At 35.1% G+C, this 18,664-nt stretch overlaps 1 protein-coding gene across 2 annotated transcripts; it reads left to right on the top strand.

Annotated features, from left to right (window-relative positions):
* Positions 1-658: 658 nt before the first annotated feature.
* On the top strand, positions 659-15,471 carry blnk (B cell linker). Of its 2 annotated transcripts, none has more exons than XM_016679046.1 (22): positions 659-848; positions 1,046-1,111; positions 3,853-3,899; positions 4,383-4,420; positions 4,503-4,611; positions 5,213-5,319; positions 5,399-5,468; positions 5,581-5,646; positions 7,239-7,264; positions 7,373-7,401; positions 8,580-8,633; positions 9,546-9,573; positions 9,645-9,696; positions 9,819-9,879; positions 9,954-9,981; positions 10,474-10,504; positions 13,068-13,143; positions 13,267-13,295; positions 13,378-13,433; positions 13,510-13,593; positions 13,674-13,829; positions 14,544-15,471. In XM_016679046.1, exons 1-22 carry the CDS (start codon positions 775-777, stop codon positions 14,658-14,660), a joined length of 1,404 nt encoding a protein of 467 aa, XP_016534532.1. In that variant the 5' UTR covers positions 659-774; the 3' UTR covers positions 14,661-15,471. The 2 variants fall into 2 exon arrangements, with proteins under 2 accessions (XP_016534532.1, XP_007567021.1); XM_007566959.2 differs by having other exon boundaries at positions 5,578-5,646.
* Positions 15,472-18,664: the final 3,193 nt, after the last annotated feature.

The following is an 18,664-nucleotide window of genomic DNA, read 5'->3' as shown; positions in this document are numbered from 1 at the left end:
ATAGCAAAACCTTGGGATTGCAACACGGTGTTTTCCATGACATGACCCCACTTAAATTAGATAAAGTTACATCTTTATTACTCTACTGAATGCTCTAAAGCTTATATAATATTTTACCAAAGCATCAATACATTTGAATGGGTTATTATTTGATACATTAATAGATCGTTTTGTAATTGCTACACTGCAAAAACACAAAATCTTACCAAGTTTCTAGTGCAAATATCTTAGTTACACACTTGTTAAAAGTAACTTTAGCATGATATAGATATAATATTTAATTTTTTAGCAAGATATATTTTCATATTAGACGTTAATTTAAGTTAACAAGCAAGCAAAAAGTATTTTGTCATCACTATTAAGGAATTATTTACTTGAAACAAGATCCCACAGCATGCTAGAAAGTTACTTTAAGTTAGTCTTATTTCAAGTGTAGAAACTAGACCAAAAATACTTTTTTCAGATTTTGTGTTTTTACAGTGTTCAATACATTTTTGTCAAAGTTGTCTTTTTAATACATATTGTCTTATGAAGGTATTAAAAGGGCAACTTCTGCTGCTGGAAAAAGGGCGACATTGAAGAAAATCACAAAGCAACATGTGATGCAAGAAAGTGTGGTCAAAAACAAGAAGTGATTTTTTTCAGACTCAGGCAGCTGGAACAAAAGCACTCCCTTTTTTCTCAAGACTGACAGTCATGCAGAGCGTTCGTTTGCTAACCTGCTAATAGCGCGGCAGCACAGTCCAAACCTATCAGAGGAAAAAAGCTCGGAAAATGTCAACTCTTGGGTTAAATGTAAATATGGATACATTGAATAAACTTGCAGCGCCTGCAACAGCAAAGATTCGGTAAGAAGTTGATTTTAAATTTTTAATAGTTGATCCTGATCATTTTTGTTGCTCAGTAAGCTGTGAGCACAAATTTATCGGGTTTCTCTAATAGATATTGAAGGTTTTTCTAAATAAAAGTGGGGAAAAAATCTATTTGTGAAGAGGAATTCGTGTTCTGAGGACATATTTTTGAATGGCAGTGTTGTGTCTTTCAGGCAACTTCAGAAAATGGTTCAAGACATCAAGAAAAATGACGGCAGTCTGCTGAATAAAATCAGAAGGTCAGTGTCTGAAACATCCTGTCGTCTTGGTAATAAAGCTGCTTTTATAACATCTTCCATTTGTGACTTAGTCAAGGCGATTTCATTTGTAGAGCAAAAAGGCAATTCAAAGTGGTTTAAAAGATTAGACAGAAAATAAATCAACAAGCAAAAAAGAAAACATTTAATTACATTGGCAGAGTAAGGAAAAACAATAACTGGTCACTTTATGATGTTCCCATTGTTATTAATCAAAGGCAGTAAATCTAAGCAAATTGGTTTATAGTCTTGATGTAAGGGAACTTAGCGTTTCAGCAGTTTTACAGTTTTCTGGAAGTTTGCTCCAGAGCAGAGGAACTTAAAAACCAGAAAACCTGAGTCGCCTGATAACTTCTTACCACAACAGATCCTTATTATATAACCATTCAGTGATTTAGAAACTAACAAATGTGTTTTAAAATTTATTTGAGTAACTGTAGAGCTTTGTTGCACACTGTAAAACATTTGACGGTGGTTTAACTTCAATATGAAAGTACACTTGCTGCCTTGAAAATGCAGTTTAAGTCAACAGGAAAACATTTTCGCTTTAAACTCAGAAGTTAAAATTAATGAAATTGATTTACCAACAAGAAACAAACTGTCTTAACGTTGTTTTGTTTTTTAAGTTCATTAATCTTGAATTGTGAGTTTTAACTTAATGCTGGAATTTAAACCAATATTAATTATTTCACAATATGCAAGAAAAAAAACTGCCTTCGCCCAGTTAAAGAGCATTTCTGTATTATTTCCACACATTGTCGAGTTAAAATAACTGTTTATTTTACTTTAGAAAAATTAAAATTCATGTTTCAAACTGCATGAACAAAATTTCTGATCTGACAATGAATTTTATTAAACATCACAGTAAATTCTGCTCAAAAACATTTAGTGAGAACAGGACATAAAATGAACATTTGCCTTAATAAAACACCAGAGTCAGATCAATGTAACGCACTTCCATCTGAGAATGCAGGAACCTGCCGCTAAGCATTCTGGGAAATGGTTCCCACTCCTTTCTTTTTCTTCTTTCAGTTTTTTAAGTGCTAACCTAAAAACTCTTGGAGGTTTGATAAAATTAATAAAAAGTTAACACAACTTACTACTGTAAGTTTATCTTCCACAAACTCACACTTAGGTTCAAAATCTAAAACTCGCTGAATTTACTTAAAAAACCAGGCACAACTACATGCGACTGAAATGTTTTACAGTGCAGTAGCGTCTTCACTAAAACTAAAACATGTTGTTCAACATTTGCTCAGTACTTCTGTCACTTGCATATAGCTATTCTGTCCACTTGTCTGTTTTATGTAGGAGGAATTTATTTTTCGAAGTCGGCTGATCTAAAAATTCTCCGTGTGGTTTGCGTACAGTGCATGCTTCGCTGGACAATGCCAATTCCTCTTTCACAAACGTTGGAAAGAGAGAGCGGCGCATAGACCAAAAATACCTAAAACAGATGGCCGTTCTCTCACTTTCCTTTCCTGAAATGAGTCTGTTTGTTCTCACATTGCTTTGCAAATATCTGATTAATTGCAATAATTTGGTTCAAAAAGTAAGACTCCAGTTTCATTACACACAGAATGGTTTATTCTAAGCTTTTATTTCTGATAAATGCAATAATTACGGCAATGATTAGCAGTCAATATCGAAAACAAAAAACTGGAAAACAATGTCTGATGGGAGTGAGGAGAGACGAACTTAAGGAAACCCAGAATATAATATTGAAAAAGATCAATGACTAATCAGTTTTAATAGAGAAGTCTTCTGATATTATCTAAGGAATAAGGGGGTGTCAGCAGTCAAGCAGACAACTTGAGAATCTTAATGCTCACTTTGTTTCACATACAAGCATATTAATGGAAAGTTTACTGGAAGAAAAAAGTGTGGGAGACTAAATGTGTTCCAGTGGCTAAAGAGCCACAGTACAAACACAATTCAACAGACATGTCCAGTGGTCCAAAGTCCCTTTTTCAGATGAAGTAAAGTTAAAACAACTTGGGCTGGACGCCATACAGATTGTTTAGTATACTGACATGTTTTTATTGGTCTTCTATCTGGCTGGATGGTATGGCTGAAAAACTTATAACAATATAAGCGTTTCATATCAGGCGATACCAATAGTTATTGATTTGTTTTTGTTTTAAATGTCTGAAATACGGCCGTACTGGTGGCGCGACCTACCTTTAATGATTTACCTGCAATTTTAACTCCACTCCATTGTTTTTCATTTTAAAGCAGTTATGAGTGAAGGTGGCGGAACCTTAAACTACTGCTGCGCTGACAGGTTGTTGCTAGGTAACCAAAGAATGAGTGAGTTGCTAGGTAACCAAAGAGAGAGTGAGTCGATTCCACCAACCTGGCTTTGCTATCTCAGAGGATGAGGGGCTAACATCTTTCCTCTGCCTACATCTCCCAGAATGCTCTGCGGAGTTCAATGAATATTCTACATATTTAATATCGAACATTCTATCTGACATATTATCTAGTGATGTTGATTATGTGCCTATCGCAAGATATGTTGTCAATTTATTGTCCAACAAATTAATACAATAAATAAGCTTTCAGAATTGTATTTTTTCTTTCTGAGTGGTTATTGTAGATGATTGATTCTTGTAAAATCTCACAGCCGAGACTTTACAAAGAAAAAATCTTCACAGATGTGAGTTCAATAAATTGATAATCATAAATAATTATTCCTGTTCTTATTGTTTTATTTACGACAGACTGAAAAGACCACCTCGTCCAAACGTTCCTGTCAGAGACTACAGAGGTAAGAATTCAGCGATAACAGCTCAATATAGGTCCAAAATAATATTAATAACAAAAAAAAAAATGATTATACTGAATGACTGTATTAATTAAACATAACAAATATGAAAGGACAGCTTTCAATTAAGACAATCAAAATGTTCTTATCAGGTCTTTTTTCACAGATTAGGACGTTTGTTGAATGCAGTTTCACTTCCTCAGCTCTCGCCTGAGTGAATTTATGAGCTAAATTATTGCAGTTTCTGTTTAAATGCATCATAAATCCGTTTGGTTGAAGTTTGTTTTGGGGTTTGGGAGGTGAGGCAACACGCTCCGCTTTTCCCTACAACATGATGGTGCACTCAAAGCCCAGGCATCTTCCTAAAAATAGACAAAGAGCTCCAGCACCTGCACATTACCTATGACTGTTTGGGGGTTTTTAAGTATACTGCGAATTTAAAGAGTTTCAGTTTCCATTTATGATGAAATGAATTTCTGTTTGCAGATTTCAGAGACAACGATCAGTGCTCTGATCCAGAATACGTAAGTTGCTTTAAATGAATTCAAAACCAGTCATTTTGGTTTCAGATATTCCTTTGAAGAGTTACAAATGTGTTGTTTCCAGAACGAGCCATGCGATGACCCGCCTGAAGATGACAACTATGAGCCTCCTCCGGTCCACAGAGAGTTCACCAGAAGTCCCTTCACTTCCTTACCAAAGGGGGAGTATCTCGGTCAGTACTGCAACCAGAACATATCCGATACATTGACTCATTTTTTCCACACGATACGAGTCATTTTCAAGTGTTTTCTTTTTCCAGTAAATTGCAAAATAATCAGAAAAACATTTTCATAGATTAATAAGTTTTCACACTTATGTTTCACTATCCCTAATCCTTGGTTTAGCTTGACTTTTAGCAACTTAGCTTTTAGCCATTAGCATTAATTTTGGCAAACAATGCAGCAGGACTAATTGAAAACCAATTGTCTTAAGTTGGGCCCATTTGAAATTCATTAGCAAATGTTAGCATGCTAAAATTTAATGCTACACAGATTAACAAATAAATGTCAGTGTTCACACATGGTAGCATTTGTGCATGCTAGCATTTACAATTTAGCATTTATAGCTAGCGACCATCACAAATAAGTCTTGTTGCTTATCAGTAAAATAATTTAACCTGAAAAAGAAATGTTTACATTTCTGGGACACAGAGGAGATTTTGTCTATTACTAATGCACTGAACTAAATACTTGAACAAATAATTTATTTTTTATTGTATCTATTTTTTACAAATACCTTGATGTTTTGTTTCTTGTCTTTGTTCTTCTTTCCAGACAGCTGTCATGCCCGACCAAGCCGACCTCCAAAGAAGCCCGTCCGTCCTGTTAAAGCCTCCAAACAACTTCCTCCTGAACCGTCACATCCATGGAGCGACAAAGAAGTGCAGCAGCTTTCTTTACCTCGCTTAAAGCTTTATTAAGCGCCTACCTTTATTAAAACTTTATTTTCTTGTTTTGCAGGAAGACTACATAGACCCAGATGCTAATGGTGAGGACGACTACATAGAACCCACAGAGAATTCATCTCCAAGTAAGTAGATATTATGCAAAAGAAACATATGGTTACAATTGGCAGAAAATGTGAATTTATTAATAATTTGTCAAATGTTTATCTTGCCTTTCCTTACACTCTACATTAGAAGGTGGAAACAGAAGTGACTATCCCATTTTGCCTCCAGCTTTACCAGATCGTCCATCCAGTCCAGAAGGTGAGTTTATTTAATATGCTGATCATATGAAACATTTCTTTAAACATTGCTAAGTACATCTTGAATCACTTATTTTCACTTTGTCAACTTAGGGTGTTTTCTGGTAGACTTGGTTCAATTGGAAACCAAAATTGCAAATTGTTTGTTTTCACGCTGCACTGACTCAAATGATCCAAACTAATTGAAAAACCTGTTCCCCTCCTGGCCTGTGGCGGTGCTGCACCAAGAACCACTGAACAAATGACATGAAAACACTGAGCACAATTTCCTTCTTCGTAAAATATTTTAAAAATGGAGTAGCGTCAGATTTTAGTGGTTGTAGGATTTCTGTTTTGTCGTTGGTAAAAAACCATGAACCATTTCTCCCGCTAGTGCCAGACTCACTCGTTTGAGTTGGTTGTATTTACCCAGAATGCCCTGTGCTGTAATGAACTTCCTGTTTTTGGACATATGCATTTGAGCCGCACCCCAGCTCACGTCAACTAAACCGAGACCGAGGCTTAGGCAGACCAGAGTTCGCATCAGAAACAAACCAGACTTTCTAGCTAAATAAACTAAAGTTTGATTCAAGCAGACTAAACAGGGTTGGTGTGAATGCACCCTTAAATACAACTACCTGTATGTAGTGCTTCAAAAAAGACAACAAATATATAAATCAGCATAATGGAAAAGTTGAAAAAATTGCAGCAGCTCTGCCTGAAAACAGTGCAAAGTGCTAGAAAAAGAAAAAAAAAAAGATTCTCTCTTCTGCAGCATTACTAGGTGACATCACATATACAAGCTACAAATAACTTAAGGACATGCAGCATTAAGTTCACAAGAAATTCAAATGTGAATATGCACTGTAAACAGGCGGGAAAAACTAGTTTGTGCCAAAAATAACTAACTCACAACTAATACCTTAAGTTTCTGCAGCATTTTCTGTGAATAACAGATTTGCAAAAGGTTGTTAGATGTACAGTGGCTTGTGAAGAAATATTTTTTAAAATAGTTGTATCACAAGGAATAATTTGCCAAACAACATTTTATTGGCCAAGCGCAACGTAGTCTTCCTCTGAGAACCATTTTAGTTTTAATAATTTTTAATGTCATAAAAAAATATATTCCTTTCTAATTTGTAGTCAACAAGCAGGATGTTGTTCAAAATAATTTGTAAAAAAAATAAAAAATAAATTCTTTGTGCAGTTATTTAGCTTAGTGAATCAGTAACACATTGACAAAATCTCTTCTGCATCATTTTAATTGCAGTTAGAAACATCCCAGAAATGAAACATTTCTTTTTCAGGGTAAACTAATTTTACATATAATAAATAAGACAAGGTAACATTTGCTATTGGATTTTAAAAAGGCCCAACTTAAGACTATCAGTTTTTAAATAGTCCTACTGGGTTGTTTGGCAAAACTAATGCTAAAAGCTAAGTTGCTAAAGGCAATTAGCAAAGGAATAGGGCTGGTGAAACATGTTGTTAGGTGCTCGTATGTGTGAAATAGAAATGAAAATATCAGATTATTGATTTAGTTGCAAAAGTGACTTTTCTGCTACGTGACTGATTCTTCCCTTGTTTTTTGTTTTGTTTTGTTTTTTTTGACAGATTTGTATGAAGAACCTGAGAAAGAGGCAAGTTGCTGTAACTTCACTATTTTTCTATGAACAATAATTACTCAATAGGAACAGTAATATGTGGAACATGCTGTAGTTTACCTATATTTTTTGTCACTTTTACAGGAACCATCTACGCCTCCACAGAGAAACACGTCAGTTTTAGACTTTATTACAGCATATTTCCACATGATTTGTTACATTTTATACTCTATGTGTAATCCTAAAGTTGGCAGAATTGAATACAATTAAGACTGGATGTGGACAATGTCCATAAAGATACAAATTCGTAGTTGGATTTAAGTTGGAATTTAAATAGGAAACAATTTTATTTAACGTCTACATTTAAGAATTATTAATGCTTTTGACAGAAGAAAATTCTTGCAATATTTCCTTTAAATCATTCTGAAATAGTCAAATTTAAAGAGCTAAACCCCAAAACGTTGCACAAAAATCTAAATGTGCCTTTAGAAAAGTATTTCTAATACCAGAATTTCTAATTTATCTGGTCACAAGTCTGATAAATATTAATTGATTAAAGACAGCCGCAGAAAATATGTTTATAATGAATTATAATTATCACTAATTATAAAATCTTGGTTGCATGGTGATGAAACAGTGTATAATACTTGTTATTTCAGTCAGTTCTTAATAGTGATCTGTTGTTTTATACAGCATTATTTCCATTAATATCCCTCACTTTGCCTTGTTACAGCCAGAAATATCTGTGTTTTATTTGGATTACATGAAAATAGTGCATAATTGTGGAGTAGAAGGAAAATAATAATTTTAAATAATATAATTATTTCCCATTACAGCAAGACAAGATCGGTAAACTTGCAGCCAAAACTACAACAGAATGGTTTGATCACAGCATTTTCATATATTACAATGGCCCAGTCAAAGTTCTGACCTATATTCTATTGAGAAAAACACTTCAAAATGTATCTTCACAAACCGTTTTCATCCATTCTAACCAAGAATAATCAAAAACTTAAGATGTGTAAAGCCGGTAGAAACATACTTGCTGCTGTAATAGTGAATCAGCACACACGCTTTTCAGATTTTTAGAAGAAAAAAATTATAATAATGTTAAATTTTCCTTTAATATCAGAATTATGTTTTAATTTATGTTGGTTTAACACTTAAAATCCCAGTGAGATACATTAAAGATTGTGGTTTTAACAAGAAAAAAACGCAGAAAGCTTGAGCCGTATAAAAAATGTTGTACAGTATTTGGTTTTCAGTAAATTATTAGAATATTCCCCCTCTTTTATTTTATGATTATGAAAAACTTTATAAATACACCTAGCATCGTTTTTTCTCTTCATAGATTTTGTCCACCTCCTTCCAAACCAGGACCTTCTTTACCAAAACCAACACCCAGGTAGGAACCAAACCTATGCTAAATCACTAAATTGTTTGAGTCGCCATGAAATTGTTTTTGCCAGTTTATTCCTGGCTTCCACTTGTTTGAGACAAGCTAATTTGTCAATGTGCGTTCACACTGCAGCCTAAAGTGACCCAATTCCGATTTTTTTGACGTAATGCGACCTGTATCCGATCTTGTCATGGCAGTGTGAACAGCACAGGTCAGATTCTTTTTCGAATGTGACCCATATCCGATACGTATCCGATTCAAATGCGACCTAACGTTCAGGTCGCATTCATCCGAACAGAACGTCACTGATTCTCAACAAATCTCACTATTCTGCGTCCTGATACGCGCAAGCGGGAAGAAAAACAAAAACCATGACGGACAATATGAGGATTAAGTTGTTAATATGCTGCTCCGACTGGACAACAACGTCAAATATGTAAGCTAAGCTCCACCATTAGCCTCCATGTTTACTTCTGCAAACACTGAGCACTTCTTCTTTTTATGGCGGTTGGCAGAACACTGAGAACGCTGACACTATTGCGCCCTCTACTGCGCATGCGGGACACTTCCAGGTCGTTTGCCCGTTCGGACTGCAGAACGCATACAGGTCGCCATTACTGGCAGTGTGAACGCCCCCGGCAAAAAAATCGGAGTTGCCAAAAAATCGGAATTGGGTCACTTCAGGCTGCAGTGTGAACGCACCATAGGGTAGGTAAGTTTTACCTTACAAAGGTAAAACTTTGTGAAAGTAACACACCTGGTAGGAGCTCATAGAGGCCGTATTTACAAAATAGCTGAAGTAGTTAGCTTAGAAACCGACCCATACCTCCTCCCTTCTAACATATTGATCAAATTACCGACTTTTCCTGAATTCTATTGTTTTGCTAACACTTTACTGATACCAATCTGTTTTTCCAGGCTGAATAAATGGGGACCCACGCCTCCTGTAAGTGCCAACAGATGAAGAACAGTAGATTTAAAATTGTTGACTCAGCTGAACTTGGACATCTTTTTCAGGTCCAGCAACCCACAGATAATGATGAATATGAACTCTGTGATCAAGATAATAGTGAGTATTAGTTCATTATTATTATGAGTTTTTAAAAAATGGCCTTTTTGTAAACAATACGCAACTTGTGTAAACTAGAACAGAAAATGATATTTTAAGTTGCACTGCTTGCCCGCTCACAGGTTCCAGTCGTGAACCTCCAGGCGGACCTCCCCCTCGTCTACCTAAACCTGTACAGAGAGAGTAAGCATTACTCACCCTGGAAACACATCTTTCACTTGATGACAAGGTTAAAATTGTATCTGATCTGTTTACAGGAGGCCACAAAAGCCGCCTCTATTGCCGGTAAGAATATGTTGGTAAATTAGTAACATAATAAAGTTTTGGTATTAGGGCCAAAAATGTCAAGATGAGAGTACTTGAGACATTTATTATTTTTATCTCTTAAATAATATACTAAAATACACTAGCAAAGTAGTTAAATTTTTGGAGATCATTGTCAATCCAAAATATTTACACAGTCTTGGACAGTTGCTGTTTTAAATGACAGGTAAATATTTTTTAAAACTTTTTGGGGGATTTATTGTCCTCAATATCTATATAAAATAAAACAAAGGCATCCTTTATATTGTTTTAAGATTTTATTTGTCTGTAAAAACCTCAAATTAATCACAAATTTGCTAGGTTCTTGAATTATGGACCGAGAGCCCAAACCAAAGAGGGCCGCAAATGGCCCCCGGGCCACAGTTTGGACATCCCTGTTGCAGACAATGCTTTTTCTTTTTGACTTGATTTTCACCTTATGATGCCAACCACTAATAATGTTTCTTATTGCAGAGACAAGACATGAAACCAAGACCATTTGAAAGTAAGTGAATTCAACTGAAAGATTATTAGTGCTATGTTTATTTCTGTCTCTCAAAGGTTAGGCAGGAGTACATTTATTTTGACTTTTGTCAGCTGTGTACAGTGTAAATCAGGGGTGTCAAACTCATTTTGGTTTAGGGGCCGCATACAGCTTAAACTGATCTGCAGGGGGCCACACAAGTAAACTCATTGCAAGATTAAATAGAATCAATAAAAGTGGACTTGCTTATTTTTATATTAAACAAATTTCACTTTTACAAAATATATTATGAATAATCTCAGTTTTTAAGAAAGGTATCTGCAATTTCAACAATACTTTTACTCAGTTAAGCATTTATTTAAGTGCATTATGCATAAGAACTGATCTCAGTGATTGCACAATGTTGCAAAACATTTATTCACAGTTTTTGGAACTTAAAAACACTGTCCTGCATCACAAAATACAACAGACAAAAATTATGAAAAGATTTAAAATCAATTTTCAACATCTGGGAAGCAATTTGAACAAATTATCTGGCTTCACACATTTGAAATCTTAAGTGTCAGCTGTTTTAAACAGACATTTGATTAAGTACATTTGTTGATGCATAAAATGCATACATATAGAAAAACATGCATACATGTGTGTGTATGTATGTTAGCATGCATGAGAAATATGAGGTTGCCAGGGCCAAAATAAAAAGCTGGTAAAGCATAGAATCCAACTTGTTTACAGAACCTGAAGCTCAGTGCTGCCATCTGCTGTTAGTTCAGCTGCAGTGTTGCATCATGTTGTGTGCTCTAAATAAAAGACAGCACCCCTCATGGACAGTATAGGAACTTCAGATTTTCAATTAAACGAAGTATATGTTTTTTCATGAATAATGATAATGCATTTAGCCCCCGGGCCGGACTAAATCGTTCGGCGGGCCGGTTCTGGCCCGCGGGCCGTACGTTTGACACCCCTGGTGTAAATCATCAACAGCTTAAAGATTTTTTTCAGAGCTAAATTATCTTATCTTAAATAACACTTAAGATATGTTATCAGATCACAACTACAAACCTAAACACATTCAGATCAGTTAAAAATTCTCTATTTATCACAAAGGGAAGTAAAATTTTGTTGTATCTCCTATCAACAAGTGTCACTGTGAGCTGGAAGGATTTCCAGTAGCAGTCTGTCTTGCAGCTAATCTGAAGAGGCCTCTGACTGAAGACACTGTTACTGACCGTCCTGACATGCTAATTTAATTAAATCCAAATTCAAAAATACTTTATTAATTTCAAAGGGAAATAAATTTTAAACAACTCAGTTCCAGAAAGCATTTATATTTCACAATGTTACACTGCTAACCCACCACATTTACTATTGCAAATTATATGTGTAAAGTAGTAAAGAAAATTTGTCATTATGTGCTTTTCTTTCATTCAACCTCATTAACAATAAAGCCCACACACACATAAAAATCATGCATCATTCTCCTTCTATTTCACAATTATTAATGAGTGTTTTCAATGTTTTTATTAATAAATGCTAAAAAGTGAGTTCAGCTCACTTTTATTGTGATACTGCAATATTAAGTCCAGTCCAAAGAAGTGAAAAAAAACTGAAAAACATGCATCATTTTCCTACTGCTTCAGATTCATGAGCGACTTTGTGTTAGATAAAATCTAAATAAATTATGACGATGTTTCATATCCCACACTTAAAAATATAATATATTGTTTTAATCTTTCAATGGCCAACATGTAGTCAAAAATGATTAGCCATTGTGGCTAATTGTGCACCATTTCAGTGAGCCACATGCATAGCTGCACTGCAAAAATACAAAATATCACAAAGTTTTTTTGGTCTAGTTTCTAGTGCAAATATCTTCTTACGCTTGAAATAAGAAAACTAACTTTTCAGCAAGATATATCAGCTTGTTTTAAGTAAATACATAATTAATTGAAATGAAAAAGTACTATTTCCACTGGCAGATTTCACTCAAAACAAGGCAAAACTGTCTTGTTATGAATGAAATAATCGGCCAATGGAACTAGAACTGGGTTGCTAGGTAACAGCTCAGAGCTTGGCTGGCGTTGCTAGGTAACAATTATTAAGTGAAATAATTTCCCAGTGCAACTAAACATTTTCCATCAATATTAAGGGATTATTTACTTAAAACAAGACTCTATAGCTTAATCAAAAGTTAAGTAAGTTAATTTTCTTATTTCAAGTGTTTTTGCAGTAGATTTTATGATTTTGTAGGGTAATTAGCAACAGAATTGAGCCAAAAACAATTTACATGAAAACAGAAACTGAACCTAAATGCAATAACTTAAAATAAAAACATTACCCTGCATTTATGTGTGAATAAAAACTAGAAACAAGCATCAAAGAACAAAAGTTAAGCATGTAAAAATTTAAGTTTGTGGATCTGTTACAAATGTATTCCTCTTGGTTCTAGCATTGCAAAATGTGAAAAGTTGCAAGTGTGTGAATAGTTCTGCAAAGAACTGCAGATGTTTATTTTTGGAAACCGTCATTACGCTAATAACTAAGTAGAAAGGCAGCTGATTTCAGGATGTCTGTGTTTTCAAAGGCGCCTCCCTGCCTGTGATGCACACAGAACAGAAACCGTCTCCTAAAGCTTTCTCACTGGATCTAAAACGACCCAAGTAAGGCGCGCAACACTCAACATTTTACAATGCGACACATTTATACTTCACTGATAATGAATTGTCTTTAATCGCAGCTTCTATCTGTGTATTCACTTCATTTTGCCGTTTACTTCCTTGCAGAATCCCCTTGCCACAGTTTACACCACCCAGTAAGTTCTGATCCATTTGTTCGCAACCATTCACACTAAATTTCTGTTTTTCCAAATCAAGTGATGCAACTTATTGTTCCAGAACCAGCTGAGCGGGGATGCATTGCTGCTGAAAATGGGTCAACAGACCAGGACAAGGTGTGCTTTTACATCTACTTTTACATAAAGAGTGTGGATTTTAAATGTTTCAGCTCTGTAACTGCTTTTATTTCAGGATGCAGATGTTTATCACAAACCCTGGTTTGCCAGCCGGTGTGACCGCAAAACAGCAGATGACGCTTTACTGCGATCAAATAAGGTCTGAATGGATGAGAGCGCGTATGAAAGTGTCTGTCCGTGAAAGGCGTAGGGGTTGACTGGGAGTGTTTTCTGTTTCAGGACGGTGCGTTCATGGTGAGAAAGAGCTCAGGTCAGGATGTGCAGCAGCCTTACACGTTAGTGGTGTTTTACAACGGCAGAGTCTACAACATCCCGATCCGCTTCGTGCCGAGCACCAAGCAGTACGCGCTGGGGAGAGAGAAGAAGGGAGAGGAGGTACAGCGCCTTCATTTGGGCTGCTAACATCAGGCTACTTTCAAATTCACTGCAGACACCTTTGTCTTGAAGATGAATGTCATATTAATTATGCAAAATTCACATTTTGCACGTTTTGTGCTTCCATTTGGATTTCAAATAAAAAAAAAACTTTAATATTTTTTGGTGTCTGAAAATGAGCATTTTCAAAAGCATCTGGGGAAAAAGAAGGTCACAAATTTGCAAGAACTGCCTGTTACCTAGTAACTCCAGCAAAGCTCAGCCCATTACCTAGCAACCCAAGCTGAACTCCAGCACATTTGGTCAGCTGGTTTTACCGCTGTATGTGCTGTACAATGGCAGCTGGAGAAAACAAATGTTTAGTTCTTGACTTGCCATCCAGAATCCACTTGGTGCATTCTTGTTGGTTGTGCAGGAGGCTCTACTTTTGCTCTTCAAAGGTGTACAGATGTTTTATGGAACAAAGAAAATTCAAAATGACTCAAACTTGTCCACTTATTTCTTTCCTTTACAATTAATTGAAACTTTTTGAACGCCTCAACAATAAATATGTTGAATAAATTAAACTTTATGCAGATGACAAGTGTGCATTTAAATGTCCTAATATAGATAGATGGGAATATTTTTTTTGCTAAGCATCACAGCATTCAGGCTGTAACATAGTTAGGTCAAACTAATAAGCCGGCTGTTTTTCTCTGTGTCTTTACCCTTCAGTTCTTCAGCAGTGTCTCTAGCATCATAGAGAACCACCAGAAGAACCTGCTGGTTCTGATCGACAGCCAGAGCAACACCAAAGATGCCACCAAGCTGTTTTTTCCTGTAAAGCCGTAGATGACCGTCTCAGTTCTTTCACTTTGCATCTTTACGTTTTCAACGTGTTTCCAAGTACAACACAGAGCTGCAGGTGATGGTAGTTTGAAACCGGCCAAGAACTGCTCAGGAGCTTCCTGCAGGATTCCACTGCCGTCCTGGTTTTTCCACATGGAGACATTTACAGTAACAGGAAGGTTTTAAAGTAATATCCTGGATGCAACTTCTTCTTCATCTTGTGGCTTTATGTGGAGTTTTAGTTTTTCAACATTACATTTTCCTTACTTCCAGCTGTCCTCTCCCACATTGTGACCATTATCTTGCAACTTGCATGCTTCACTGAGGGAGTTTTTGCATTTGTAGCACATCCTGCTCTCTCTCTGTGATCATGCTTGGTGAGTTTTTGCTCATAGATTTTGTTTCTTTTTAAGCGGTAGCTTATTGTTGTTCACTCTTCCAGTAAAGATCCTACTTGTAAAGTGTACAGTTTATTGCTTTTCTTACCGCCACCTGTTTTATCATTACCAGTTTCCATGGTTCTCTAAATGAAAAACATCTACACAGTATGACACTGCCTCTATCCTTCCTGCGCTTTAGAGCGCTTTGGAGGTAATTATAGTTTTTGCATTTTTACAACCAATAGTTTTCTTTAATCAGGAACTTTACTTAACAATAGATGTTCATTATTTCATTACAGATCATTTTTGTAAAATGTATGAAGTTCATTTGTAGATATACTCAGTAAGACCTTTTGCCCAAAGGTTTGTTCTGGTGCTGTTTTTGTTTTCTCGTATTGTAATAAATTCTCCTGTTCGTTTTCTGGTGCTATGGAGCGAGTTTTTATGTTTTCTTCCAATAATGATTGATATGCATTTCTTATATTAAGCTTTAAAATTTCTGCATTTTTTCTGAAGTTCATACTTACTCTGAAAGTACTTGGACGGTAGCTGGGTTTGTGATTCAGAAATCATTAAGCAACATAAAGTTTGATTCTGAATCAGTATCATTTTGAAGGGCTGGTAGTTTTTTTTGCTAGTTGTTTTTGAATCTGGGTGAGACTGACTAAAAGACATACGGACGATGGAAGAGTCAGTATGTCAGACAGACCAAAATATAAAGTTAAGTGTAAATTCTGGTATTTTAAGGACAAAAATGACAATAATTCATACAAGTAACAAAAAATAACAAAAGCAGACAAAAGAAAATGTTTCCTAATCAGTTTATTTCAACAAAAAATCTGATGAAACTAACAAAAACTGCAGGTGTTTATCTGGTGAATTTAAAACATGTTTGTTTTTCATTCAGTGGGTAGAAAATACAGAAATTTTACTCAAGAACATAAATACTTCATAATAAAATAACTCAAGTAAAAAGTGCAGCTTAGTAAAAAATACTCCTAAAAGTAATTGTTTTCAAAAAAGTTACCCAAGTAAATGTAACTAATCACTACACAACTCTGGATATATAACAGAGATTTTTCTTAGGCTAAATCTCTCTTCTTCAAAGCACATTGATATCTGTATTATTGCAATTTGCAACAAACTATGAAAAAGACAAGGCAGCATCATGCTGTGGGGATGCACAGCAGAAACGGTCTTATTCAATAAATTAGAATATGCATTCGGTACTTTATGAAAATTGACAACATTAAAGCAGATATTAACCAGACTTTTCAGTAAGGCTACATTCATGTATTTAAAATGTGAAGTTATGTGAAGTCAGGTTTATTTGTTTTGCACATTTCAGCAACACGTTTTAAGTTCATAAAAATACCTGTCACCAATTATGAAACAAGCAATAAACTTTACATTTTCTCAAACTCAAAATCATCAATACATCTCAAATATATTGATCAATGTTCCAGTTTCTATTAATCAAAAGCAGCTCTAAACAGGAGGGCTTTTAGTCAATTTTTCTGTTTTTCAGTTTTCTTAAAGTTTGTGGCTAAATTCTGCTTCTTCATGTTTGGTTCTGGTTCTGGGGATGCAGAGCAGCCCAGAACCAGAAGAAATTAGTGCTTTGATACAACAACAGATGTAATATTATGCAAAATTTTGAATGTCTTATTTTTATAGGTTGAAAATTGTCATAGTTAAAAAATAAAGGCTTTCAAACGTCCATCTGTGTGTAATTAATCAATGTAATGTAAATAAATGAGACCTTTTAATAACTTTCTAATTTATTGGATTAGAATATTGTTTAGGAAATAATATCTACAGCTTTCAACCATGTTATGTTTTCTCTACAATTTTTGTGGTCAAGATGAGAACGTTTATGGTGTGTAAACACTTTCACAGGCTCTGCGTGTTTAACTCTGATCTTAATCTGCTTTCTATAAGCGACAGCTGTTGCAGTGTTGTCTCTTTAAACAACCCAAATGACTCAACGTGTGAAACCAGCAATGATATGCAGTTAAAAATGTGTTGCCTGCAGGTGCGCTACAACTAGGAGGAAGTAAGAAAAGTTTACAACCCGTACCCAAACGTCAGCTGTCTTGTTATTTCATGCTTCCCAAAAGCTAGCAGGCAGAACCAAAGCAGCAGATGGACTCAGAAGAGTTTTTAACTCGTGTTTTATTAGGATTTTTCATGCTCAGTCAGGAAACAATCCGTTGAAATCAATGAGGAATGAGACAGTGTTGCTGCAGCAAAAGGGAGCTGGACTTCTTACTTCAACAGTTACTGTAAAAATTTAAATAAAAATGTTTCGACTAGTATCATCGCCACTCAAAAACAGCATGTTGCATTCGTAATGCTATCACACCCATGCAGTTTTATTGCATAGTCATAATTTCCAGGCACTTGGTGAATATTCTCAGGTTATTTTTTTTTACAGTACCTATAGCGGATTATATACAAGGCTAATCTATTTAAATTTAAAAAGAAATCATTGAAAACAGGGATTTTTGCACACATTTCCCATTTAAATAAGGGGCAGTGGCTACATTAGGGAAACAAAGAGCCACAGCAGGATTGTCAAAGGCTAAGGCCTAGAAAGGTGAGGTAAAGGGCGGGGAAATACGTTTTATAGTGCAATTCAACAATTAGCATCATTTCAAGTCCTCAAACCTCAAATCTTCAAGAAATAAAACAAAAATCTAATCTGTTAAGTCTTTTTTATCTCTTTTTCTAAATCAATTTTGAAAGAAAATAATTAAAAATTGTGACCAGGGATATTAACACCCACATGCATACATGCATGAAAAATAGAGCTCTCACAGTAAATAATATATTTTCTGAACATGATTCAAAGTTTATACAAAAGAATTTAGAAATACACAGATTCCTTAGAAATAATGCATAAAAGAAGCATAAAAATACTAAATCTAAGCAGGATAAATAAATGTTGAGTAAAACAGCTTATTGTACTTTTTTGTTATTTTTATACACACATTTGGTATATCTGAGTAACTTACAGCGTTCTGCCTCCAATAACATAAATATGACAGCTACCACACTGTGTAGTCTACCCGTACATAATCTGATCCAAAAACAGACAGTATGGCAAATTAACAGATTACAGTGTTTATATAAAATAATCCACATGACAGTAATACCTAAATCACCTTAAATAAAAACTTTTTGGAGGCAAAAAGACTCATAAAAATAAACTAAGCTCTCTGTATTAAGCTTTACTGGAAGAGAAACAAAAGGTAACTGTTTACCCTGAGAATGTGAACCTTCCATGAAGCATCATCAATTTATTTATAAAATAAAGCAAAAAAATCACAAGACAGATATAAAACAATAATTTCACTACAGAAAACTAAATCTTACCAAGTATTTTTGCTCTAGTTTCTAGTACAAATATCTTAGTATTCTTGAAATAAGACAAAACTAACTTACAAGTAACTTTTTAGCAAAATATAGAGGATTGTTTTAAGTAAATAATTCCTTAATATTGATGACAAAGGGTGAGTTCTACTGGAGTCGTTACCTAGCAACGCCAGCCAGGCCCAGCCCGTTACCTAGCAACCCCAGCCAGGCCCAGCCCGTTACCTAGCAACCCAGTTCGAGTTCCACTGG

The sequence above is a fragment of the Poecilia formosa genome, unplaced genomic scaffold (assembly GCF_000485575.1).
Source record: "Poecilia formosa unplaced genomic scaffold, Poecilia_formosa-5.1.2 Scaffold201, whole genome shotgun sequence".
In the NCBI taxonomy this organism is placed as follows: Eukaryota; Metazoa; Chordata; class Actinopteri; order Cyprinodontiformes; family Poeciliidae; genus Poecilia; species Poecilia formosa.
This window is presented reverse-complemented; position numbering and strand designations above follow the sequence as displayed.

Bases quoted from the DNA above. Each gene is read 5' to 3' on its own strand.
- blnk (XM_007566959.2), top strand. From the start codon at position 775: ATGTCAACTCTTGGGTTAAATGTAAATATGGATACATTGAATAAACTT. The intron at 4,612-5,212 runs GTCAGTACTGCA...TCTTCTTTCCAG, and splicing joins ACCAAAGGGGGAGTATCTCG to ACAGCTGTCATGCCCGACCA. The intron at 9,982-10,473 runs GTAAGAATATGT...TTCTTATTGCAG, and splicing joins AAAAGCCGCCTCTATTGCCG to AGACAAGACATGAAACCAAG.